Below are 27452 nucleotides of genomic sequence, written 5' to 3' on the forward strand. Positions count from 1 at the left end.
AAAAAGCAGGATATGTGGCGTCAAAAGGTAGGGCTTCCGAGGAAGGAGGCTCGGCTTTCGAGAAAAGGCCAGCGACTTCGACAAGGGGCGGGGCCGCTAGACAGGGGCCCGAAACCTGGAGCCAGCGTGTGACCAATCAGGCTGCTGAGAGCGGATCCTCTGCGGGGAAAGTGGGCGTGGCCTAGGGGGGAAATCGCAGAGAACACACCGGAGGTCCTAGCCCCGGGAAACGCCCTCTGCGGTGAAGGAGAGGTAAGGGGCTGGAGGGTCCTGGACTCTTGTGTCCTGGGGAGAAGGGAAGCGTCCTGGACTCTTGTGTCCTGGGGAGAAGGGAAGCGGGGCACGAGAGGGCTGGAAAACTGAGTCTCGGTGGAGGACACCGGTACCTCCGGATCCTGGGAAAAGAGGAGGCTGGGGCCCTGGACCTTTGGGCCTGGGGAAAGAGGGGGTCGAGATCCCGGATTCCTAGTCTACGCGAAGAGGGTGCTGGAAGTCAGGACTCCTGGGTCTGAGGAAGGAAAGGCTGGCGACTCGGAATCCTGGCTCCCGGGAAACGAGACGCTTTGCGTCTTGATTCTTGGAAGGGGGCAGGGAGCGGCGCCGGGAGTCCAGACTCCTGGGTCCAGGGGAGAAGGCGGCTTGGGACAGACTTATTCCACCTCTCCGACCCCACAGACCACGCCGCCATGCCTCCCGCTGGGCCCCGTGCAGCCCTCCTTCTCCTGTCACTTCTGCTGCTGCTGCGCGCTATTCTGACCGTGCCCCTGGAGCGGGGGGCGCCCAAGAAGGAGAATCCCGCGACCGAAAGCCCCGTGAGTGGCCCTGCCCTGCTCGCCAGCCAGGTGTTTGCAGTGGTACTGCAATTCCCGTGCCCCCGTGGCCCCTGGCTGGCTACGGATGCGGCTTGGAGTTTGCCTGCCATTCTTTGCCGTCCCAGGGTTTTGACGTGGTGGAAAACTTGGGTGTGTGTGTGTGTGTGTGTGTGTGTGAGAGAGAGAGAGAGAGAGAGAGAGAGAGAGAGAGAGAGAGATAGAGAGAGAGAGAGATTTCTAAGCCCCTGACTTTGAGATATGGAAAATCAGGTCAGATGAAAAATCTGCATCACCCCCCCACCCCACCTAAATCTCTCTGCTCTTTTAAGACGCCCTCCCCTCAAGAAGGACTCTGGGGAAAAAAAGAACTACATTTCCCAGTAGCATCTTGAGCAGGTGGTGTTAGCTAACTGGGGTGTTCTCACATCATGGAGCTCATGGGAGTTGTAGTTTAAATTATGACGGGGCACGGTAACTGCTCATTTATTCCAACGTGTGTTTATCGAACACTATGAAACCTTTGGTCTTAGGGAATTTGGAACTTGAAAAGATCCTCAAGGCCAGTGCCCTGATTTGTGGCCCGAATCCTACAGCTCCCACTAGGAATGGACACACCACTGTCTCTGGAACAAATCATCCCATGCTCCTGTATGACAGGTCCCCACCCAACAAGTGAGGCCTTTGCTCCGTGAAATCTTTGCAGACACAGAAAGGCAGCTTGAGTCCCCTTGCCTTTCATTCATTCCACACATTTCTTGAGCATCTTCTAGGAGCCAGGCACAGTGCTAGAGCAAGCCCCCTGCCCTCACAGACCAGCTTAGTTCGCTGGGAAGACAAACGGCAGGGCCCTCTGAGAATGGACACCAGGGATGATGGTCAGAGAGGAAGGAAGGGTCATTTGAGCTAAGATCTGAAGTGTGGGGAAGAATATTCCAGGCAAAAGGAACAGCCTGGGCAAAGGCTGCTTGGTGGAGGAGAGCACAGAGAGTAGAAGGACTTACAGGAGGCCAGTGTGGCTGAAACAGAGTGAGCGAGGGGGAGATGAGGTCAGAGAAGGAACAGGGGGAGATCCCACGGGGCCTTGTGGGCCATGGTGGAGACTTTCTTTATTCTGAGGCTACTAGAGGGTTATAAATGTCCGTAACAACAATCATAATAACATTGACAGCTCTTACTAAGTGCCGAGTTAAATATTTAAAGATACTAACTGCTCTGATCCTCACAACAATCCCTATGAGGTGGGTGCTCACTAACCTTACTTTACAGGTGCGGAAACTGAGGCACAGAGACGTTAAGTAACTTGCCCAAGGACTAAGATTGCCAGACTTAGCAAATAAAGACACAGGACACTCAGTTAAAATTGAGTGGGTTTCAGATAAACAATGAATAATCATTAGTATAATATACTGAAAGTTATTCATTGTTTTATCTGAAATTTAAATTTAACTAGGCATCCTAGCAGTCCTAACAAGGTCACATAGCTAGTAATCGGCAGATTTGGAATTCCAGCCCACTGTGTTTGGCTGAATGATGGCCCCCAAAGATGTCCATGCCCTAATCCCCAGAACCTGTGAATATATGGCAAAAGAGTGTTTGCAGGTATGATTGAGTTAGGTGGAGAAATTATCCTGGCTTATCCAGGTGAGCCCAATGTAATCACAAGGGTTCCATATAAGAGCCAGGCAAGAAAGTCAGGGTCAGAAGTGATGTGATGATGTAAGCAGAGGTCAGAGTGATGCAAGGCCACAAGCCCAGGAGTGTAGGCAGCCTCTAGAAGCTGGAAAAGGCAAGAAAGCAGATTGTTCCCTAAAGTCTCCAAAATAAGCTCAGCTCTGCTGAACCATTTTGGACTTCTGACCTCCAGAACTCTAAGAGAATAAATTTTTATTGCTCTAAGCCACTTAGTTTGTGATACTTTGTTACAGCAGCAATAGGCGATTAGTACACCCACAGTGCCATAGCTGGGTGATCTGCTCCCATTTATCACCTATGGTGTGTTCCTCAGCAAATGTAATGATAGCTATAGCAGACTGAGTATCTTCTAAAGACTTACCATGGTGCCAGGCTTTTGTGGGGGTTTTTTTGGTGCCAGGCTTTTTATCTCTTACTTTTCACCACAGCTCTGAGAGGTAAGAAATTTATTGCCTATTTTACAAATGGAAGAGTGGGGCCCAGGAAGAGGAAAGTGCCAGCCACCTACACGTGGCAGGGCTAGGACCAGGAGCCCAGGGATTTTTGTCTGTCTTGTTCACTTGCTGTGCCCCATAGAACAGTGCCTGGCACATGGTAGGGGCTCGCTGCATGCCTGTTGAATGAATGAATGTACGTTTCACTGCTTTCCAACAAATACCAGTGTGTCCACTCTACGGGCAGTGTTGGGCTGGGTGTTTACCCTTGTGATTTTAATTTCATCTCCACTGCAGACAGACCTGGGAAGAGGTAAGAGCTGTGGCCCGGAGGATCAGGCAATTTGCCTGGGGTGACAGAGCAACGAGGGTCTGCTGGCTCTAGAGCCTTTATCCCATGGGGCAGGGCTCCTGCTCAGGGTTGGGGGCTGATCTCTGGGTCCCTCAGCAGGTGCCCAGGGGAGCAGAGCCTGGGTCCTACCTGCAGGGAAGAACCAGAGAGGGGCCAGGGCTGAGGCTACTATGTTCATTCTTGTTGCCTCAGGACACAGGCCTGTACTACCACCGGTACCTCCAGGAAGTCATCAACGTGCTGGAGACGGACGGGCACTTCCGGGAAAAGCTGCAGGCCGCCAATGCTGAGGACATCAAGGTGAGGCTGGGTGCGAGCACACTGGGAGGGCATGCATGCTCAGAGGGCAGAATTCCAGAACGGACCAGGTTCCCCAAAGGGGAACCTTCCAGCCATCACAAAACTGAGACTGGGGAGAAGTCACTCCTCGGGGTCACATAGCTGGGAAGGGATCTGGGGAAGACAGAATGTGTGGTTAAGTGTGTTTGTGGATGGTACATGCCTCCCAGTATCAGCTCTACCAGCTGTGTGGCCTCCCTTCACTGTGCCTCAGTTTCCCCATCTGTAAAATGGGCTAATAATAGAACCTGCATCATAGGACTATCCGAGGTAAGACGTGTAAAAGGCATGGATGTGCACAGTGGCCATTCTCAGTAAGCGCAATGTGAGGGCTGGTTCTGCGAGTTCTCAGCATAGTGCTCTCTACACAGGAAGAATTCAAAACACGGGAGATGCTGTCATCACTCACATCACCTCTAACTCTCATGTTAGGCCTCTAGAGGAGCTGTGATTCTCCCCATTTTACAGAGGTGGACACTGAGGCCCTAGTAGCAGTGTTTGTCCTTCCTGGAGGCCTGGGTCTCAATCCCTGGACTGACTGAGCCCAGAGCCCATATCCCACCCCATCCCCCAAGCAGTGTTCCTCAGAAAGGATGCGCACACACACACACACACACACACACACACACACACACACGCCATGAGGAGACAACACTGCCTGCCACCACCCCACCCCACCTAGACTCCCCTCCCCGTTCGGGTGCATGTTGGAACGTCCCACCTGGGGGATCCACCCTGAGTGCTCCAAACACCTTGGCCCAGAGGAGGCCCCAGGGCCTGGGACTGATGGGGGTAGGGCAGCCCTGCTCTCCCCAAAACCTCCCAGCATTCCTTGGGCTCTTGTCCATCCCCATCCACCTGGCCCCTGACAATGGACGGGCATAACTAGAGACTGCTGAGCCCAGCCCATCCCACTGCCCAGCTGAGGAAACGGAGGCCCTAGAGGCCACCCAGCTTGTCCAAGGTCATACAAGTGGGAAATGACATCAGAAACGGTGGCCACGTAGGCAGGCAGGTTCTGGAGTGGGACAGTGGCAGGTTCCAATCCCAGCTCCACCTCACACTCTTCTGTGCAAGTGGTCACACCCCTCTGTGCATTGGTTTCCTTCTCAGAAAACGGGGAGGCTCATGCAGCACTTTCACTGTTGGGGAGAGATGGGGGTGGGGTTGTGTGAATCAGCGATAATCCCCACTTTGAGGCTTTGGTCCAGCCTGTCATCAGCCTTCAGTAAATGTCAGTTGTCCTTGTCACTGGTGGTGATAATCTCAGCCCCATTTTTGAGGTCCAGGGTAGGGAAACAGTGTGCTGGGGTCACGTAGTGCAGTGGTGACAGGACTGGGATTTGAACCCAGGCCCCAGGACTCTCACTCTGGGGAGACATGACCCCACCTATGTCACCAGGCTGGAAACTGGCCTCCTATCCTCACTGTCTGAGGAACCTTGGGCCAGGGGCTTCTCCTCCTGAGCCTCAGTTTGTTCATGTATAAAATGGGGTTGTGGGCAAGATTAGAGGACGGACTCAGTGAGTCCAGTGCAGGGCTTGACTCATCGTAGGTGCCTGACTGGTTGAGGTTAACATGACTGGCACTGCAGTCCCTTTGTCCTGCTGCTTCTGCAAAGGCCATGCCCCCTGCAGGCTGGAGAGACCCAAATGAGTGGCTGAGAAAGCCATCTGAGACAGTGCAGGGTGCTGGGGTAGCCCGGAGGAGGGACCCAGTCCGTCTGACAGTGAGAGAAAGCTTCTAGGGAACGGATTCTCCCGAGTGAGGTTTGAATTCTGAGTGGGAGTGTCTGGTATAAAAGTTGAAACGGGGGGGAGGGGGGAAGGGTGACGTTTCAACAGTAGAACTGTGTGTACCAGTGAAGCAGTCTGGTACCTTCAGCTGTCTGCTGGTGGGCTCCTTATAACTGACATAAAGACGGAGGGATGAGGCTGGAGCGGGGACGGCCAGGAGGAGGGGGAGGCATGGGCAGATGCAGGATCTTGCGGGATCTTCAGTGCTAGGCCCAGGGATTCGGTCCTGTGGGCACTGGGGAGCCACGGGGGTGGGGGTCTGTGAGCAGGAGAGGGGTGGGGTCAGCACAATTGAGAAACAGACATAATCCAAAGTGATGATAGAGGTAACTCAGAGAAGGCACCTTGCTCAGCACGTGTGAGTGTGTGTGTGTGTGTGTGTGTGTGTGTGTGTGTGTGTGTGTGTGTACGTGGTGGCGTCAAGGGGGTTGTCGGGGATTCTTCCAAGGGAGGTGCCGTCTGCTTTGAGTTTATTTTGCTTGTTTGTTTTACTTTTATTGAGATACAGTTGGTTTACAATGTTGTGTTAATTTCTTCTGTACAGCAAAGTGACTCAGTTATACATATATGTATTCTTTTTCATATTCTTTTCCATTACGGTTCATCACAGGATATTGAATAGAGTTCCCTGTGCTATACAGTATGCTTTGAGTTTTGAAGGACTGCAAGGATCTGGTTAGGCTTGGAAAGCAGTGGCAGGGAGAATCCCAGGCAGAGGGACCAGCATGTGTAAAGGCCTAGAGGTGGGAAAGAGCCATGAGCCGTGAGTGTGATTTGATGAGTGACGGGAAATAAGAAGGGCCTCCAATGCCAGGCTGAGGGGCTGGAATCTTGTCTCGGGGCCTCTGGGGAACCCCAGGAGGCATCAGAAAGCTGGTAGAAGGCTCCAGAGAGGGCAGCCTGATTTGTGTCCCCTCTCTCCCGGGCAGAGCGGGAAGCTGAGCCGGGAGCTGGACTTCGTCAGCCACCATGTCCGCACCAAACTGGATGAACTCAAGCGGCAGGAGGTGTCGAGGCTGCGGATGCTGCTCAAGGCCAAGATGGACGCCCAGCAGGAGCCCAGTAAGCAGGCCAGTGGGGTGGGCAGGGCCGGTGGGGTGGGTGGAGCTGGCGACGTTGGGGGTCACGGGGCAGCCTTCCTCCCCGGCCTCCAGGTGATTTTGGCAGGTGGAGCCAACTGGGGCCTCATCCTCTCCACCCCTGTAAAATCCGCATGGAAGATTGATCGAGTTTTCTTCCTAGCACAATCTACTATTAACATTACTCGGGAGATGTTAGTAATCTTAGTTGCTCGGGTGGTTTTTGATTTGTTTTTAATTTTTATTTTAGCAAATCAGGGTCATTTAAAATTTTGATGTTACTTCAAACTTACAGAAAAGCTGCAAGAATACTACCAAAAACTCCCAAATACCCTTAGCCCGGATTCTGTAATTGTTAACGTTTGCTCCATTTATCTGTGGTTCACATTTGTGAGTTCCTTGCAGACACCGTATTCCTTTATGCCTAAATATTTCAGTGTGATTTTTCTCAGAACAACAATGTTCTACAATACTATAGTACCGTGATCAAAGTCAGGAAGTTCAACAGGTTACACTGTATTTTTCCTTGCTTACTTATTCTTTCTCTCCCCCACTAGAATGATTCTAATTTCCTGGCATTTATATGTGAGGCTATATTTTATAGTCTAATTGTATGGCTAAAAAAGAAAAACAAAGAAAGAAAAGAAAAAAAAATGTGCCTGGAAGAGGGAGATTTGAGTGGATTTAAATTCCAAGATCCCACCTTATTTCTAACATTCCTAGATATAGTTTCTTGGAGCATGCGTCTGGACCATGCTATTTCTTTTAAATGACTTTATTGAGATATGATTCATATACCAAACAATATACCCATTTGAAGTGTACAGTTCAGTGATTAGTATATTCACAGGTTTGTGCAACCATCATCAAAGTCAATTTTAGAACACTTTTATCACTCCAAAAAGAATCACTAGACCATGTAACTATCACCCCTCTATTCCCCCACCCCACCCCTGGCAGCCTACTTTCTGTCTCTATAAATTTGCCTATCATGGACATTTCGTATAAATGGAATCATACGATAAGTGATCTTTTGTGTCTGGCTTCTTCTAGTGTAATATCTTCAAGGTTCATCCACACTGTACCGTGTATCACTGCTTTATTCCTTTTTAGGGCCAAGTAATATTCCCTTGTCTGGATCTACCATATTTAGTTTGTCCATTCATCCATTGATGGATATGCGTTTCTTGCATCCATTGGCTACAATGGACCATGCTATTTTACTCATTGTAGCTTTGTGGGATATTCTGGTACCGCTGGGGCACCTTTTGGCTCATCACTAAGTGTAAGAACAAGCCCACTTTATTGAGATTTACCTCCAGCTTCTTCTTTCATCTCCTGACACCCTTGAGGCTCCCGTGTTACAGATGGGGACCCTGAACGTTGGTAGATGGTGTTAAGGGTCAGTAAGAGAGCTGAGCTTTGTTTTCATTCCTATCTGATGCCTCTTATCCATTGATCAAATATGTCTTGAGTTCTACTCTGTGCCAGGCACTGAGCGGGGTGCTGGGGCTCTAAGGTGACCAGACGGACATGGCCTCCAGCCTCCTTCTGCATAACCATCCATGCTTTCTCTGTCTTGCTGTTTTAATTACTACAGTTTCAGAGTCTGACTTGATCTCTGGTAAACTGGATGTTCCCTTGTCATGAATGAGAAAAAATCCCTCCCATCAATTGGTTGCTTATTACATCCCATACGCTAAGCTATGTACTTCAACTTTTGTCCCTTCAACAACTCAGGAATCTCCAGAATCTGACTACTCTCCACGTCCATTGCTGTCACTGGGACTTGGATCAGCGCAGTCTCCTCCTCCCTGGGCACCCTGCCACCGCCCTTGCTTTTCCCACTATTTGTCCTATTTCCCATAGAACAGCCGTTCTTAACAGAATCCTGTTAATATCTGGATTCATTTCCTGTGGCCACTGTAACAAATCAGCAACAACTTAGTGGCTTAAAACAACACACATTTATTCTTTTTACCTTTTGGAGATCAGAAATCCAAAGTCAGTTTCACTGGGCCAAAATCAAGGTGTCAGCAGGGCTCTGCTAGTTCTGGAGGTGCTATGGGGGGAAATCTGTTTCCTTGCCTTTTCCAGCTTCCAAAGCTTCATTCCTAGGCTGGGAACCTCTTCAAATCCAGCAGCGTAGCGTTTTTCTCCAGTCATCACATGGCATTCTTCTGTAGTCAGATCTCCTGCTGCTTCTCTCTTACAAGGATTACATTTAGCCGCCTTCCCCAGTTAATCCAGGATCATCTCCCCATCACCAGATCCTTAATTTGATCACATCTGCAAAGTCCCTTTTGCCCCATGAGATCACATGTTCACAGGTTCCAGGGATTCAGATGTGGACATCCTGGTGGGGGCCTTTATTCAGCCTATCACAGCACCCCGTTCGAGTCCTGTGCCTCCTGTGCTCAGAACCATCCATGGCTCCCCAGTGCCCTCAGGATCAAGTCCACACTCCTTGCTAGTTGGAGGCCAAGCTGAGCACTGCCACGCCCGTCCCAGCCCCTCCCTTCACATGTGTGCCCTCTCACCCGGCCCTCTGGCATCAACATTTTTAGTACGGAGGGTAACACATCTTTCTCACCTTGGGACTTTTGCCTGTGACATTCTTTCTCGGGGGTCTTGGCATGGCCAATGGAGCTTTGGTCTCAGCCCAGATGTCGCCTCCCTCGTCCTGCCCTGACCGTCCTGCGTGAAGAATCCTCCATTTGTTTGAGTCCTTTGTGGTCGTGTGTTTGTCCCTTACTCACCTGTTCTCCATCTTGACCGGGTGCTCCAGGGGACAGATGCCGTCACCGTCTGGTTCCTGCTGTGTCCACAGTGCTAGCCACAGGGTCGGGCCCAGAGTACGGCTCAACACATATCTGTGGCATGAATAACGAATTATGAGACTTGATCTGTGCCTGTCTCCTGGGTCTGTCCCTCCTCTGGGCTCACCCAGGCCCAGAGCTGCCGCCACTACAGCCTGAGTCACCTGGATTCCAGCTGCCTGTGTGTGTGCCTTTCACCCCCACCAGCCCAGGAGCCGCTGGAGGCGCAGGCCCGGGTCTGATTCACATGGGGGCCCCCAGGAGGCCTCTCAGGATGTGTGTCCAGTGAATGAGTGGGTGCCAAGTGTGTCCTGCTCTCTCCCTCTCTGCCGGGAAACTCTCGTACAAGGAGGCTGCACTACTTTGCTAGGGCTTCTGTAACAAAGTACCACAGACCGGGTGGCTTAAACAATAGGCATTGATTGTCTCACAGTTCTAGAAGCCAGAAGTCAAAAATCAAGGTGTCAGCAGGGGGTGGTTCCTTCTGAGGGCTGTGCCGGAGAATCTGTTCTGGGTCTTTCTCTTTGATTTGGAGATGGCCACACACACACAACCCCCCCCCCGCCCCCGCCATGTCTGTTCACATTGTCTTCCCTCTGTGTGTGTCTCTGTGTCCAAATTTTCTCTTTTTATAAGGACTCCTGTCATATGGGATTAGGGCTCATCCTCATGACCTCATTTTAACTTGATCACCTCTGTAAAGCCCCTCTCTCCAAATAAGGTCACATTCTGAGATACTGGGGGCTATCAACCTCCCTGTGAATTTGGGGGCATGCAGTTCAACCCATAACAGAATTAAGTGTCATGTGCTCTGGAGCCCAACGAATCCTCACTCTGCCTCTTCCTAGATGGTGACCTAGACGTCACTTCCCCTCTCTGGGCCGCAGTTTTCGCATCCATAAAATGGGATAATTACAGAACCTATGTGAGATTTTTGTGAAAAGTAAATGCATTAATATATTTAATATGTTTAGAGCAGGGCCTGGCACATAGTACATGCTTGATACATGTTGGTTATCATCGTGGTTATTATTATTTTCAGCATCAGACTCAGTTGTGGCATCACCTCCTCCAGGAAGCCCTCCCTGATTGCTCCAGGCTCATTCAAGCCATCCTCTGTGGGCTTCTCCTGTGCCCTCTGTGACCTCCTTTAGAGCACATCCAGCCCAGGATAGTTTTTGTTTGTTTGATTTTTGTTTGTGTTTTTGCCGTGCTACGCGGCTTGTGGGATCTTAGTTTCCCAACCAGGGATCGAATCGGGGCCCCTGGCAGTGGAAGCCTAACCACTGGACTGCCAGGGAATTCCCGCAGGATAGGGATTTTGAAAGAAAGAACCTTCCATGAGTTGTTCATCCCCGCCCCCAACACACACCCCGTCTTCCCTCTCATCCAGATGTACAGTTGGATCACCTGAGCCTCCTGAAGCAGTTTGAACACCTGGACCCTCAGAATCAGCACACATTCGAGGCCCGGGACCTGGAGCTGCTGATCCAGACAGTAGGTTGAGGGGACCAGGGGGCAGAGGACTGAGGGAAGCTTTGTAGAGGGGGAGAAGGGAGCAGAGGCTGGGATGTGAGCCCACTCACCCCTGCCTGGTGTTCTCTGAGGCCAGCGGCTGCAGAAGGGCTGGTTGTGCCTAAAAACCTTCCCCAGGTTCTCTACAGGAAAGCGGAGTTGTGTGCGTGTGTGTCGGGGTCGGGGGGTTGGCTCCACTCACACCTGGATTCAAATCCCTCCCCTATGACTGGGGGCAGGAATTCCCTCTGTGTCCTTGCTGTAGGCAGAATAATAGCCCCTCAAAAGACGTCACATGCTGTCTGCGGAACCTCTGGCTCTGTGACCTGATGTGGCAAAACGGACTTTGCAGTTGTGATTAAGCTGAGGAGCTTGAGATGGGGGGGGATGAGCCTGGGTTATCCAGGTGGGCCCTAAGTGTCATCACAAGGGTCCTTGTAAGAGGGATGCAGAGAGTTCCCTGGTGGCCTAGTGGTTAGGATTCTGGGCTTTCACTGCCAAGGCCCAGGTTCAATCCCTGGTTGGGGAACTGAGATCCCGCAAGCCATGTGGTACGGCCAAAGAAATTAAAAAATAACATAACATAAAATTAAAAAGAGGGAAGCAGAGGGAGATCCGACTACAGTAGAGGGCGGCAGTGTGACGACCAAAGCAAGGTGGCTCTGCTGCTGGCTTTGAAGATGGATGAAGGGGCCACAGGCACGTATGCAGCTCTAGAAACTGGAAAAGGCAAAGAAGAGGGTTCTCTCCTAGAGTCTCCGGAAGGAGCACGGCTCTGCCAACACTCTAATTGCAGCCCAGTGAAACTGATTTCAGACCCTGGCCTCCATGCTGTAAGATGATAAGTGTGTGTTAAGCCACGATAAATAATAATTTGTTAGAGCAGCACAGGAACAAATGTGGTCTTTGTGTGAGAAGTAGGATCTACAGCCCTGCCTCGTGGGGAAGGCCAGGTTCGGGGTTGCGGAGTGGCAGGGGATGCTCAGGTCTGCCCCTGCCTCTTCCCTGCTCACAGCCCTTCTGTAGCTCCCCAGCACCCCCAGGACAGAACCTACCTCTCTGCCGGACTTGAGCTTCAGCCTGCTTTTCTGGCTGACTAGAGCTCCATCTAGTGGCCATGAAGATAATAGCAGCCATTTGATTGAGTCCATGCCTGACCTTCGTCCCCGAGAGATGGTTCTGCCGCTTATTTCCAGAACATTCCAGAAACTGTCCGCTTTCCTGCAGCCGCTCTGTCATTCTCCTGGTCTCAACCCCAGAGATGGGCTCCTTGCTTCTGCCTTCCACACTCAACAGCAGGGTTTCTCAGCTCGGCACTCTTGACACTTGGGGCTGGATAATTCTTTGCTCTGGGGGCTGTTTGTGCATTGTGTGATGTTTAACAGCATCCCTGGCCTCTACCCTCTAGATGCCAGTAGACCTCCCCTAGTTGTGAACCAACAATATCTTCAAACATTGACTGCTGTCCCCTGGGGACCGCAGTCACCCCAGGTTGAGAACCTCCGTCTGTTCCCCACACAAGAGCTGTATTGGTTTTCTATTGCTGCCATATAACAAATTACCACAGACTCAGTGGCTTAAGACAACAGAAAGCTATCCTCTCACAGTTCTGGAGGCCAGAAGTTGAAAATCGGTATCACTGGGCCAAAACCAAGGTTTCCTTAGAGACATCTGCTTCTTGCCTCTTCCAGCTTCTGGGGGTTGCCAGCATTCCTTGGCTTGTAGACACATCACTCCAGTCTCTGCCTCCACCATCACGTGGCATTCTCCCTGTGTCTCTCTGTAGCCTTCTTGTAAAGACACTAGTCATTAGAATTAGGGCCCACCCTAATCCAGTAGGACCTCATCTTAACTAATTACATCTGCAAAGATCCTGTTTCCAAGTAAAGTCACATTCTGAGGTTCTGGGTGCACATGAATTCTGGGGGGACCCTATACAACCCTATATAGTATTGTTATCACCATTTTCCAGAGGCAGAAACTGAGGCACAGAGAGAATGAGTAACTTGCCCAAGGTCACACAGCTAGCGGGATTTGTTCACATGGCAGAGCCTAGATTTGAACCCTGGGCAGAATAATTAGAGACCTCATGTTGTTTACCCCCTAGCTGTACTGCTTTCCATATTAAGTCACCTTATGTGCTGTTCCTTATTATTTATTCCTCCAAGATCTTGAGATTGTGGAGGACTTGAAAGAAGTGAGTTAAAGTTGCTATTGTGTAACCATCCTCGTCTTTTGACCGAAGAGGGGAGGCTATGTATTATGGGACAAAAGTGACATCAGGACATAAGACCCAGCACACGTGGAAGTTGGGCCAGGTTCAGAGCCAAAGGCCTGGCATTCGGAGGTTGGAGTTAGGGGCTGGGCATAGAAGTGAGGTGAGAGTGACCGTCTGCCTTTCCCCAGGCCACCCGGGACCTTGCCCAGTACGACGCAGCCCATCATGAAGAGTTCAAACGCTACGAGATGCTCAAGGAACACGAGAGACGCCGTTATCTGGAGTCCCTGGGAGAGGAGCAGCGAAAGGAGGCAGAGAGGAAGCTGGAAGAGCAACAGCGCCGGCACCGAGAACACCCCAAAGTCAATGTGCCTGTAAGGACCCCCATTCATGCCTACCCCCCCCCCCCCACCATGTCCAACTTTCCAAGCTCCACAAGAAAGTAGCCGAAAAACTACAACTCCCAGCAGACATTGAGGCAAAAGGCCCCTTTTAATGTACCCAGCTATCTCCAGGGGCTGCTGGGAGTTGTAGTTTTCTTAGTTTTCTTGCTTGAGGGCAATGACATTTGAGGGATGGGGGTAAAGGGTTCTCTAGCTTTATCCTATGGGACCCAGACCTCTTGCTCATGAGCCCCCGGCTCTCCCTTCCACAGGGCAGCCAAGCCCAGTTGAAGGAGGTGTGGGAGGAACTGGATGGATTGGACCCCAACAGGTTTAACCCCAAGACCTTCTTCATACTGCATGGTAAGGTGGGGAGGGAGTCCCAATACCCAGGCTAACGCTGAGGCTCTGACCTTTCTGGGGCCTGAATGCTAAGAAGGGGTCTCCCTCACTCACGGGGCTTAGGGAGGCCAAAGAGGTCTGAGCCCCTCTCCCCTGGTGGTCTAGAAGGCCCTATCCCTCCCTGTTGTTGGGAATAGGATCTTCCATGGAAGAGCTGGTCCTTTTTTCTGGGATACAACAGGCCTCTGGGTTCTAAGGACTGACTGGGGTCCCTAACTGAGCAAACCAAGCTTGGCTAGGCCTGGGCCCCCCTCCCATGGCAGCCCAGAAGCCCCGGTCCCTTCTGGGGGCCCTATCGCTAAGCAGGGGCTGCTCCCTAGTAACCAGGCCTCCAGGGGCCCGGGAAGCCCCTTCTCCATGGTGATTCAGGGACATGGTCCCCTTCATTTTCTTCCTGTCTGGAAACATCACCTCTATGTCCAGCCTCTAATTCCAATCTCCAAATGCCAGGCGTTTGGCTCTGAATCTGGGTCTTATGTCCTGATGTCACTACCTTTTTTTTTTTTTTTTGCACCGTGCGGCTTGCGGGAGCTTAGTTCCCCGACCAGGGACCGAACCGGGGCCCTCGGCAGCGAAAGTGCGGAGTCCTAACCGCTGGATCACCAGGGAATTCCCCTGATACCACTTTTTGCCAGGCCCCCTCAGGTGTGCCCAGGAACCCAAACCAAATGCTATAGCCTGTCACCAGAGCTTAGCAGGGTCTGATTCATTCATTCAGCAAATGTTTACTAAGAGACCTCTAAGGCCCAAGCTTCACGGAGACCCTGTGTATACAGCTGTGAACAAAAGAAAGTCCCCCTGGCATCACAGAGCCAGGGATCAGGCAAACAGATAATTCTGTATTTCAGTGAATCTAAGTGACCATGGAACATAAGATGAACACTTGAACACTTGAATTTTACATAAACTGCCCATTAACCTAATACATCATCGATGATAAGATGCCTCCCAATTTTATGGTTGATAAAATATGGGGAGAAAAAAAGTGCATCTTAGAATCAGTGAAGTAGGTTCTATAGTAGATGATCAGGTAGTCACATTACCATGGAAAGCAAGACAGTGGGATTAAAGGTCTAGAATGATGATTTTAGATAGCCTGGTCTGGAAAGATTTTTGCCAGACCAGCACTGTCCAATAGAACTTCCTATGCTGATGGAAGTGTTCTGCAGCTGTGTTGTCCAATAAAGCAGCCACCAGCCCCATTTGGCTTTTTTTTTTTTTTTCTTTTTCTTTTTTGGCTGTACAGCATGGCATGTGAAATCTTAGTTCCCCGACCAGGGATTGAACCTGTGCCCCCTGCAGTGGAAGAGCGGAGTCCTAACCAGTGGACCGCCAGGGAAGTCCTTTTTTTTAGACGAATGAGACAATTTATTAACCCAGCATCATTTGTTCTTTTTTTTAAATTAATTTTTATTGGAGTATAGTTGATTTACAGTGTTGTGTTAGTTTCTGCTATACAGCAAAGTGAATCAGTTATGTATATACATATATCCAGTCTTTTTTAGATTTTTTTCCCATATAGGTCATTATAGAGTATTGAGTAGAGTTCCCTGTGCTATACAGTAGGTTCTTATTAGTTCCCATGTGGCTATTATTATTAATTAAGCACTTGAAATGTGGGTTTTACAACTAAGAAATTGAATTTTTTTTAATCAATTAAATTTTTTTAAAGTTTATTTAATTTATTTATTTTTGGCTGCGTTGGGTCTTCATTGCTGCGTGCGCACTTTCTCTAGTTGCATCGAGCAGGGGCTACTCTATGTTGCAGGGCGCGGACTTCTCATTGCGGTGGCTTCTCTTGTTGCGGAGCATGGGCTCTAGACGTGTGGGCTTCAGTAGTTGTAGCACGCGGGCTCAGTAGTTGTGGCGCACGGGCTTAGTTGCTCCGCAGCATGTGGGATCTTCCCGCACCAGGGCTCGAACCCATGTCCCCTGCATTGGCAGGCAGATTCTTAATGGCTGCACCACCAGGGAAGCCCCTGATCAATTAAATTTTTTAAAATTTGTAATTGTGGTAAAATATACGTGACATAAAATCTACCATCTTAACCATTTTTTTTTTAATTTATTTATTTATTTATTTATTTTTGGCTGTGTTGGGTCTTCGTTTCTGTGCAAGGGCCTTCTCTAGTTGTGGCAAGCGGGGGCCACTCTTCATCGCGGTGCGCGGGCCTCTCACTATCGTGGCCTCTCTTGTTGCGGAGCACAGGCTCCAGATGCGCAGGCTCAGTAGTTGTGGCTCACGGGCCTAGTTGCTCCGCGGCACATGGGATCTTCCCGGACCAGGGCTCGAACCCATGTCCCCTGCATTGGCAGGCAGACCCTCAACCACTGCGCCACCAGGGAAGCCCCATCTTAACCATTTTTAAGTGTACATATCAATAGTGTTAAGCATACTCACATTATTGTGCAACAGTCTTTTCATCCTTGCAAAACTGAATCTCTGTATTAATCATCAACTCCCCATGACCCCTCCCACATCCCCTGGTAACTTCTGTTCTCTTTTGTCTATGAATTTGACTCTTCTAGCTACCTCATATAAGTGGAATTGTAGAGTATTTGTCTTTTTAGTGACTGGCTTATTTCACTTAGCATAATGTCAAGAAAATGAATCTTTCATTGTATTTGATTGTTACTCATTTAAATTTCATTTGCCCCATGTGGCTAGTGGCCACTGGATTGGACAGCACCGCTCAAGAGAGATGACATTTGAACCAAGACCTCAGTGAAGTGAAGGGGTGAGCCTCGAAGATATTTGTCTAGATGGGGGGGCATAGCAAGCACACGCAGGGGAGAATGAACTTGGTGGGTTTCCAAGGTCACTGGAGCCGAATGCTTGAAGAGAAGAATGATAAGAAAGGGAATTCCTGGGGGGCGTGGGATGAATTGGGAGATTGGGATTGACATATATACACTATTGATACTATGTATAAAGTAGATAACTAATGAGAACCTACTGTACAGCACAGGGAACTCAGTGCTCTGTGGTGACCTAAATGGGAAGGAAATCCAAAAAAGAGGGGATATATGTATATGTATAGCTGATTCACTTTGCTGTACAGTAGAAACTAACACAATAGTGTAAAGCAACTATACTCCAAAAAAAAAAAAGAACTCATAAATAAAAATTACCGGACTTCCCTGGTGGCGCAGTGGTTAAGAGTCTGCCTGCCAATGCAGGGGACACAGGTTCGAGCCCTGGTCCGGGAAGATCCCACATGCCGCGGAGCAGCTAAGCCCATGCGCCACAACTACTGAGCCTGCGCTCTAAAGCCTGTGAGCCACAACTACTGAAGCCCGCGCGCCTAGAGCCCGTGCTCCGCAACAGGAGAAGCCACCACAATGAGAAGCCCACGCACCACAACAAAGACCCAACGCAGCCACAAATAAATAAATAAATAAATTTATTTTTTAAAAAAATTACCAATTTAACCATTGTTAAGTGTGAAAAAAAAAAAAGAAGAAAAAGGAATTCCCTGGCGGTCCAGTGGTTAGCACTCTGCACTTCCACTGCCGAGGGCGCGGGTTCAATCTCTGGTCAGGGAACTAAGATCCCACAGACGCAGCCAAAAACAAAAAAGAAGAATGATAAGAAAGACTGCTAGGGAGGTAACAGCCACCCTACAGCCAGGGTAAGGAATTTGGATTTTATTCTGTCTTGGGTGAGACACAGCAAAAGGATTTTGAGCAGAGGAACTGACCCCATCTGCTTTAAGCGTTGGCAGGATCCGTCTAGGTGCTGTGTTGAGGACAGGCTGTAGGGGCCAGGGCCAAAGCCAGGACCCTAGTTAGGAGGCATGAGATGCTGGTGACTGGACCATGGAAGTAGGGAAGAGTGGTCAGATTCTGGATTTGTCTTGAAGGTCAAGCTGGTAGGACTTGAGGATGGACTTGATGAGGATTGTAATGGAACAAGAGAGTCAAGGGTGACTCTGAGGTATTTGGCCTGAGCAACTGGAAGGATGGAGAGAGAAGGGCGAGCATGTTTGGCAGGGAAGATTGGGAACTGGGTCTGTCCATGTCAAGCTAGAGATGTCTATTAGACATTTATGTGGAAATGGAGAGTAGGCAGTTGGGTATTCAGGTGTGGAGGCAGCTTGCGGATGGCATTAAAGATGAGGGACTGAAGGAACCCATCTAAGGAAGTCTTGCCAGTAGAACTCTTTCTGTAATGATGTTCTCTGCTACCCAATGTGGCGGCCACCAGCCATATGTGGCTATTGAGTGCTTGCCATGTAGCAAGTAGGACTGATAAACTGAAATTTTAATCTTATTTCATGTTAATCAATTTAAATTTTAAACAGCCCCTGTGGTTAGTGGCAACCATATTGGACAGATCTGAAAATGTGATAGGGAAGAAGTCATTGTCCCCTGTCCCCTACACCACCCGTAGAGGTCAGGAAGAGGACAGGGCCAGTGAAGGAAAATTAGGGCAGCTGGAGAGGAGAGGATGATATTCTGAGAGCCAAAGGCAGAAAGTCAAGTAAGGTGCAGGCTGAAGCTTAACCACTGGATTCGCAAGGTCAGGGTTCCTGGCTACCTCCCTGGGACCAGTGTGGGTGCTGATCTGAGTAAGCAGAGGAGGTGAAGGCAGTGAGCCAGGTGCATGTGGCGGAGGAGTCTGATTGGCAGGAAGAGGATTCTTTGGTGATCAGAGTCAGCCCTGGGCTGGTTCTCTGGGAGATGCCCCTGACACCCCTGTATGCTGGGCAAAGGGCTGATCCTGTGCCCAGATCACTGGGAGCTAGAGATCAAGTCATTCTGCATGACAGTGGGCCCAAGAATGGTCCCAATGGAGTCTCAGGACCCTGGTAGGGAAAGGGCTGTCTTAGCAACGGGCCAATGGGCGCTGAAGCCTGAAGGCCACCATCCGACTGTCGGAGACCCGTTGTTACCTATCCTCTGAGAACAGACCGCGCATCAGCCCAGAATTCCTTCTCCAACAGGTCACTTAGGAACTTGACCCACTCCGTCTTCAGTCCCCCAAGACACCTTGTTGTCTCTTCCTCAGATATCAACAGTGATGGTGTCCTGGATGAGCAGGAGCTGGAGGCCCTCTTCACCAAGGAGGTGAGTATCTTGGAAGCCGTGGGCGCAGAGGATGCCCGGGTCAGCGACGTGTCCCCTCGGGATCCTAGTAGTCCCCTCAGGTCCCCCTGGATGTGAGTTCAGGGGGAAAACTACAACTCCCAGCAGCCCCTGAGGCAAAAAGAGGCTGCCAGGAGTGGCAGGGTGTCCCAAGGACTGATGGGAGTTGAAGTTGTCTGTGTTAGGAGGTGGGGTAGCCTGGGAAGGAGCTTGCCCTGGACCTGTCAGTACATCCTGCTTTTTGCTTGACCCTGCAGCTGGAGAAGGTTTATGACCCAAAGAATGAGGAAGATGACATGCGGGAGATGGAGGAGGAGCGGCTGCGCATGCGGGAGCACGTGATGAAGAACGTGAGAGGAGGGACCCGGGCCGCGGGTGAGGGTGGGGGCAGGGGTGGAGGGAGGTCCAGCTCTGTTGCTTACCCTTACCTGGCTCCCCAGGTGGACACCAACCAGGACCGCCTCGTGACCCTGGAGGAGTTCCTTGTATCCACGCAGAGGAAGGAGTTCGGGGACACCGGGGAGGGCTGGGAGGTGAGGACACGGAAGATGGTCTGGATCCTGACTGTATCTCTCTCTCCCAGACCTAACCCTTCTTTCAGGGTCTCTGGCCGCTTCTCTTTCTCTCTGGGTCTCTGACCTCCAAGCCCCCCAGCTCTCTGTCCCCCCAGCCTCCTGGGTCGTTGTCTCCCCACCTCTGGGTCCCTGTTCTCCCACTGCTCCACTCTGGGTCTTTATCTCCCTTCCCACCTCCCGCTCAGGTCTCTCCATCCACACGCATGGCCGAGGCCTCCCAGCCTTCCCTGAACCTCCTCCATTAGCGGGGCCAGGGCTAGAGTCACCCTGCTGATGGCCCCTGTTCTCACCCCGGCAGACAGTGGAGATGCACCCTGCCTACACGGAGGACGAGCTGAGGCGTTTTGAGGAGGAGCTGGCTGCCCGGGAGGCAGAGCTCAATGCCAAGGCCCAGCGCCTCAGCCAGGAAACCGAGGCTCTGGGGCGCTCCCAGGGCCGCCTGGAGGCCCAGAAGAGAGAGCTGCAGCAGGTGACTGGCCAGGGAAGGGGGTCCATCCTCTGAGTCCCTGGTGACCCTTGTCCTAGTGTGTCCAGAAGTGCGGAAGGCTTGCAGCCACTGTGTTAATCACAGTGTAAAGCAACTATACTCCAAAAAAAAAAACAAACTCATAAATAAAAATTACCGGACTTGGGTAGATCCTTGGGTAGCAGCTGCCATCTTGAGTAAGGGCAGACGTTGTCCCCATCCCTGACTGCTCTGTGGCTGCCATGTTGGATAAGGGCAGTGAGGTTGTAAGCAGGAGAGAGGGGAAAGGCCGAGGAGGGAGGTGGAGGCTTCCCTGTCCCAAGGTGTGACCCAAGCCATGACCAGGGAGGGAGAACTGGATCTTTAACCAGTATTAAGCCCAACTCTCAATGAGGGAGAAAAACTGAGGCCCATGGAGAAGGGACTGGTCCATGACCACTTAGCAGGTTGCCGTGGAGACTCAACATCATACCCTCTTGCCTCTGTGATCTCCCCCACCCCCTGCAGGCCGTTCTGCAAATGGAACAGAGGAAACAGCAGCAGCAAGTCCACAACAACCCAGCACCCGGCCCCGAGGGACAGCTCAAGTTCCACCCAGACACAGGTGCTGGCCCCTGGGCCCAGGGGGCAGGGAAGGAGCTGGGGGCTCAGACTCCTGGGTCTGAGGGAGGTACGTCTAGTGCTACCATTTTCTTCCTCCATTTCCAGATGATGCACCTGTCCCGGCTCCAGCTGGTGACCAGAAGGATGTGGATCCTTCAAAAAAGAAAGTTCCAGAACAGACCCCCGAGCTGCCCCAGCTGGAGTCACAGCACCTGTGATCCTTCTGGGACCCCAGTACTCTGGGTTCCTACTGAAGCTGATGGGAGGGGGATGAGGTGTCACAATCAACCTCCTTTGGGGGCCTGGCAACACCTGTGGCCTGCTGGGTGGGGTGGGGTTGCGGGGTCAGGATGGCACTTTCCATATTGCTGCCCAAGCCCTGTATCTGCTGCCTCAGCTTCCACAGCCTTCCAGTCTGTGGTCCCTTCTTTCTGTCCCCCTCCGAGGGACCTGCCTTCGCTTGTCCAGTCAAGTGCTCACTGGCTCAGCCTACCTTAGGGAAGCCCCCTCCCTCCCAAAAGGGTCTGCTCCATGCCTGCCTTTCTAGTTGGTTTGGCCTCAATGCCCAGGTTGTGGCCACTCTGGCATCCTGCATCCCCACAGCTACTGGAATCCTGCCTGCTGCTCTGGGCCCAGCTTCTGTTGGTTTATGGGGCTTGGGTGGTCCCTTAAGACCTTTCTCTACCTTTTGTGGGACCAGCGATGCCTCAAAAACAGTGTCTCCCCCACGGCTGGGTGTGAGGGCCAGAAGAGTCCTCAGCATAGCTGATCACCTCTCATACCAGGAGCCCTGACTCTCCTGACCCATGGCTTCCAGCCACCTCAGCCTCCTCCCTGACATCTTGGCCCCTAGCCCCTTCCCCACTCAACCCCAGAAGGGTCACAGAGCTGACTCCACCCCAGGATCAGGTTCCAGCCCCTCAGCCTTTCTGGCCTTATCTCACATGGCTCCCTGCCCTGCTCTGTACTCTGGTTCCAACCAAATACACCTTCTGGAACAAATCCATGCATCTGTTTCTTTGTAAATCCTTTTCCTTCTGAAACTTCATCCATGCTTCACCTGCCAAGTCCTCCTCATTGTTTAAGAATCAATTCAAGCATCACTTCTGAGAGGCTCTGTCCTGGCATCTTTGTCCTCTCCTGATGGGTCCACTGCCTACACACACGCACACACACACACGCACCTTCAGTAGGATCCCTTCAGCCACAAGGACAGAAAACCCAAACCTAGGCTTAAACAATAAAGAAAAATGTATTATTGCCCAAAACAAGAAGTCCCAAGGTAGGGTGACTCCAAAGCCTTCAGGGAACCAGGTTCTCCCATCTCCTAGCCCTGCTGTGGGAGGTGTGGGGGGCTGTACTCCTCTTGTCCCAAAGTGGCTGCAGTTGCTCTGGATGTCACACCTGTCTGCACTAACAGCTGACAAAGGAAATTGGCAGAGGCTACAAATCAGAGCCTCCTCCCACCCCCCCCCAGAGCCTGTTTACCAACATGTCACTGGGCATGAGACAGGTCTAGTTCAGTGTCCAAAGAGAGGAAGAAATATGAAGGAGGCCCCAGTGATAAAAAAATTATCTGGGAGGCTCATTAACAATACATATTCCCAGACCCTGGAATGTCCAAGGAAGTTTCCTGGGAAGGTACATGTGCCACGCCCACCCTTCTCCCCTGCTGAACCTCAACAACAGTGACCTTTGCAAACATTAGCCACAGCCTCTCTCTGCTTCTCTTGGAAAACTGGGAGCTGGGCCTTAGTGACCCAATCTGGAAAATGGGCATAAAATGGTAGCAGCTTTCCAGCATCCTTTGAAGGATCTGAAAATAATAATACATATGAGTGGCATAGCTTCTGGGCTGAAATTTGAGGTTAGCAAGTAATAGCTGTTATTGCTATTAAATGGACATGTCTATACAACTTATGTCTCTGGGAGCCTGTCCTTGACTCCCATATCTAAGGAAACCCATTCTAGTCACCCAGGATGCTTTTTACATTTTGTAATCCTTTATTTGGAAGTGTGTCCACTTGATTACTCTCTGTCTCCTCCACTAGACGCCAAATTCCAGAAAGAGCAGTGGGAGAGGTTCACATCAAGTTCATTGCCCTATACAACAGAGTGCCCTGCACATGTGGTCAAGAACAGAGTCACCTCTGCCCTGGAGCAACACCCCCCATCCCTGCCTCCTGTCTGACCTTTCGTCCTAGTCCTAAATCAACAGTTATTTTGGCCCTTCATGTTTAATCTGAAAATGATTTCCCTTTCGACCTGTGTGCACAAATGTTTTAAAATGGTTACTGTCTCTTTGGAATGTTCTGTTGCATAGGAGCTGCAGCTTGTGCTGTAGATAGGACTCGGAGTTGACAGAGAGAGGATTTGGGAGTCACAAAGGGAAGAGACAAAAATGGGGAGCCAGGGATTCCAACTCTGCCTTCACCCCATATTCTGGGTCTCTGTCCCCCTGTGTAGTAACCATGTGATTCTGATGTTTTGAATTCTGGGGTCTTGCATACACTGGAGGGACTGCCCCTCCCAGGGTTAGCTAGTTGCTAGAGACAGTAAACCACTCACCTGCTAGTGACTGCACCTTTCCTATGCAAACCAACCACTCCGGAGCCCAGACTCCAACCACCTCCTTTATGGAGCTCCTACAGTCTCCATAGTCCCGGGCAATATTTCCCTGCCCTCGTCATGCCAGGACCAGGTACCAGACAACTCAGACAACCCCTACACCCCAGAGTCTGCCGAAATTATTCAGACTTGCCAGTCCTAAACCTGCTTATCCTGAATTGCTCATTCCCTCCCACAGAAACCACAATAAAAGCGCTTGCCCACATTTTCACCTCATTCCATCTCCTGACCAACCCTGGCACTTCCTCATGTGGCCCTTTGTAGCATGGCATGTCCCCTCCTCTTGGAAACGATGAGTAACTATCTTTTCAACAGCAATTGTCTCCTGGTTTGTTGGCCTCACCGTACCTGAAAATAATAAGACCTGCATTTTTAAACACTCTCTCTGTGGGTCTCCATGGTGGACAGAATAATGGCTTCTCAAAAGTGACCATATGCTAATCCTCAGAACCTTTTGCGGCAAAAGGGACTTTGCAGATGTGATTAAGTTAAGGCTCTTGAGATGGGGAGATGACCCTGGGTTATCTGGGTGGGCCCAATGTCATCTCAAGGGTCTGCATGAGAGGGGGGCAAGGGGATGACAGACAGAGAAGGAGATGTGACCACAGATGGTCAAAGTGACTCGGGGCCATGAGCCAAGACATATGGGTGGACTCTTAATGGTGAAAAAGGCAGGGAAATAAATTCCCTCAGAGTCTTCAGAAGGAACCAGCCCTGCTGACTCTTTGATGTTAGCACACTGAGACCCATTTTGGACTTCCCATGTCCAGAGCTGTGAGAGAATATTTGTGTTGTTTAAAGCCACTAAGTTTGTGGTAGTTTGTTAAAGCAGCTACAGGAAACTGATACAGGTTTTATCCTCTCTCCAGGTCTCTGTTCCTCCCACCTTCCTTCTCTGAGTCTTCATTCATTGCATTCATTAAAACACTCTATCATCAAAAAGTCTACAAATAATAAATGTTGGAGAGGGTGTGGAGAAAAGGGAACCCTCCTACACTGTTGGTGGGAATGTAAATTGGTGCAGCCACTATGGAGAACAGTATGGAGGTTCTTTTAAAGTTACCATATGATCCAACAATCCCACCCCTGGGCATATATCTGGAAAAGATGAAAACTCTAATTCAAAAAGATATATGCACCCCAATGTCCATTGCAGCACTATTTGCAATAGCGAAGACATGGAAGCAATCTAAATGTCCATCAACAGCTGAATGGGTAAAGAAGATGTGGTATATATATATATATATATATATATTATATATATATATAATATATTTTATATATATATATATAATACACACACACACGCACAATGCAATACTACTCAGCCATAAAAAAAGAATGAAATAATGCCATTTGCAGCAACATGTATGCATCTAGATATTGTCATACTAAATGAAGTAAGTCAGACAGAAAGACAAATACCATATGCTATTACTTATATGTGGAATCTAAAAAAGATACAAATGAACTTATTCACAAAACAGAAATAGATTCACAGACATAGAAAACAAACTTATGGCTACCAAAGGGGAAAGTGGCGGGGGAGAGGGATAAATCAGGAGTTTGGGATTAACAGATACGTACTACTATATACAAAATAAACAACAGTGACCTACTGTATGGCCCAGGGAACTATATTCAATATCTTGTAATAACCTATAATGGAAAACAATATATATATATGTATATATATATACATATATATGAATCACTTTGCTGTGTACTTAAAAATAACATAAAATTGTAAATATACTTCAAAAAAACTATACTTCAAAAAAAATTGTTTGTTTTAAAAAAAAAAAAAAACACAGTCTAAACTCTCCATCATCTCTCTCCTCACCTCTTTCACGGTCAGAGCTCTGGGCAGCCACCAGAACTGTCATAGTATAAGCAGTAATATTACCACTGACGGTGGGTAATTTCTTATAGCAGCAGACAAACTAGTACATATGAATACATAGTAGCTAACAGCCTCACAGCATTTAGAATGTAGCAGGTGCTATCTCAAACACATTATATATTATAAATAAAACTCATTTCATCCTCACAAAAGCCCTGCGAGGTAACATCCATCATCACCCGCATTTTACAGATGAGGCATTTAGGGGAAGCCAAGACACTTGCCTGAGGTCTCACAACTAGTAAGTGGCAGAGCTGGGATTGCAACCCCGGCAGGCTGGATCCAAAGTCCACTCTCTGAAGTATCATGAAATGTTTTGTTTGTTGGTTTTGTTCTGTTTTTTGGTTTTGGGGGTTTTTTTTTTTTTATTTTTTTATTTTTTGGTACTGCATCTGTGCTCAAAAAATCTGATGAACAAATGAGTTAATGCATAAATGCTATGCTGTCTTCCTAGCACACTGTTCACCCATTCCTTGCATGGTTGACAGTTTCTGTGTGACCTTTAATTTCACAGGTATTTTTCTAACACTTGAATATGACCCGGGTCATCATCTCCTTTCCCCCCTTCTCCACACTCCATCACCTTCAGGGGGAGCTCTTTGACCCTTCACAAATGGCGCAGTTATTCTCTCTAGATTGATCTTTCGTGTGTCCCCCACCTTCCACCCTGGGTTCCAAGCTCTCAGTTCTAACTGGATCCAGTTTTTTCCCGCGTGGGTTGTTTCTTCTGTCTGGAAGGCCATGTCTCCTTCTCTACCTGGAAAACCTCCATCAAAATCTTTCAAAATGCAGTTCAATCATGACCTCATCTGCCCAGGCTTCCCTGGTCCTCAGGTTGGGCTAGGAGTACCCTCCACCCTGGCCTCTATACTAGCGTTTCCACCATTATGACATACATCATCCAGGACTGAGACGGTTGGAGCTGTGTATTAGTTTCCAATTGCTGCCCCAACTGAGGTATCACAAACGTAATGGTTTAAAACACAAATGTATTATCTTACAGCTCTGGAGGTCAGAAGTATAAAATGGTCTTGTTTGGTTAGTATCAAGGTGTCTGCAGGGCTATATTCCTTGTGGAGTTTCTAGGGGAGAATCTCTTTCCTTGCTTTTTCCAGCTTCTACAGGCTGCCTGCATTCCTTGGCTCCTGGCCCCTTCCTCCATCATCAAAGCCAGCAGAGTAGCATTTAAAAATCTCTCCCTGAGACTTCCCTGGTGGCACAATGGTTAAGAATCAGCCTGCCAATGCAGGGGACATGGGTTCAAGCCCTGGTGCAGGAAGATCCCACATGCCGCGGAGCAACTAAGCCCATGCACCACAACTACTGAGCCTGTGCTCTAGAGCCCACAAGCCACAACTACTGAGCCCGCATGCCACAACTACTGAAGCCCACGTGCCTAGAGCCCATGCTCCGCAACAAGAGAAGCCACCGCAATGAGAAGCCCACGCACTGCAATAAAGAGTAGCCTCGCCGCAACTAGAGAAACCCCGCGCGCAGCAACGAAGACCCAACGCAGCCAAATAATTAATTAATTAATTAATTAATCTAAAAAAAAAAAAATCTCTCCCTTACTCTGTTTCCTTGTCACATCTCCTTCTCTGATTCTGACCTTCCTCTCTCCCTCTCATCAGGACATTTGTATTTATATTGAGCCCGCCAGATAATCCAGGATAATCTCCCCATCTCAAGATCCTTAACTTAATCGCATCTCCAGTTAAGACCGTTTTACCATGTAAGGTCACATATCCACAGGTTCTGGTGACTAGTAAGTGGACATCTTTGGGAGGGGGCGTTTTGGTTTTTCTTTTAATATTTATTTATTTATTTAGGCTGTGCTGGGTCTTCGTTGCGGCATGTGGGCTTCTTAGTTGCAGCATGCCCGTGGGATCTAGTTCCCTGACCAGGGATCGAACCAGCCCCCTGCATTGGGAGCGCGGAGTCTTACCCACTGGACCACCAGGGAAGTCCCTGGGAGGGGGCGTTATTATGCCTACCACAGACTGTGTCTCTTTCCGCCACCAGAGGGGGGCAGGGAGTGGAGTGAGGTTCATCTCTGGTCCCCAGCATTGCCCAGCACATGGCCCTGTCAGGAGTAGAAACGTTTGCAGAATGAATATAAGAGTCATGCCGACGATGGTCAGTGCCACAACCAGGAGCTGCCTAAATTAGAGGACGCCCCATTCCTTCGGGTCCTCTCCGAGCGAGCCCTTTAAGACATCTCTCCCGCCAGCTTCCCCAGCCCCATCTTCCATCACACTCACCCGCCATCTTTCTTCTTCAGCCATGCTGGCCTTTTTTCAGTTCTTAGAACATATGGAGCTCTTTCCTACCTCAGAGCCCTTGATCAT

General features: G+C 49.8%; 1 protein-coding gene across 2 annotated transcripts; it reads left to right on the forward strand.

The window, feature by feature from the left end:
- The first annotated feature begins 62 nt into the window (after positions 1-62).
- On the forward strand, positions 63-23406 carry NUCB1 (nucleobindin 1). 2 transcript variants are annotated; one of them, XM_068527354.1, is made up of 13 exons: positions 63-252; positions 676-812; positions 3483-3590; positions 6355-6487; positions 10717-10820; positions 13245-13430; positions 13712-13802; positions 18853-18911; positions 19187-19279; positions 19370-19462; positions 19803-19973; positions 20478-20640; positions 22625-23406. In XM_068527354.1, the coding sequence occupies exons 2-13, from the start codon at positions 687-689 to the stop codon at positions 22762-22764; spliced, it is 1467 nt and encodes a 488-aa protein (XP_068383455.1). In that variant the 5' UTR covers positions 63-252; positions 676-686; the 3' UTR covers positions 22765-23406. The 2 variants fall into 2 exon arrangements, with proteins under 2 accessions (XP_068383455.1, XP_068383456.1); XM_068527355.1 differs by lacking the exon at positions 22625-23406 and adding an exon at positions 20679-21575 and having other exon boundaries at positions 77-252; positions 20478-20574.
- Positions 23407-27452: the final 4046 nt, after the last annotated feature.

Source organism: Eschrichtius robustus, chromosome 19 (assembly GCF_028021215.1).
Source record: "Eschrichtius robustus isolate mEscRob2 chromosome 19, mEscRob2.pri, whole genome shotgun sequence".
NCBI classification, from domain to species: Eukaryota; Metazoa; Chordata; class Mammalia; order Artiodactyla; family Eschrichtiidae; genus Eschrichtius; species Eschrichtius robustus.

Bases quoted from the DNA above. Each gene is read 5' to 3' on its own strand.
- NUCB1 (XM_068527354.1), top strand. From the start codon at position 687: ATGCCTCCCGCTGGGCCCCGTGCAGCCCTCCTTCTCCTGTCACTTCTG. The intron at 10,821-13,244 runs GTAGGTTGAGGG...GCCTTTCCCCAG, and splicing joins TGGAGCTGCTGATCCAGACA to GCCACCCGGGACCTTGCCCA. The intron at 13,431-13,711 runs GTAAGGACCCCC...TCCCTTCCACAG, and splicing joins ACCCCAAAGTCAATGTGCCT to GGCAGCCAAGCCCAGTTGAA.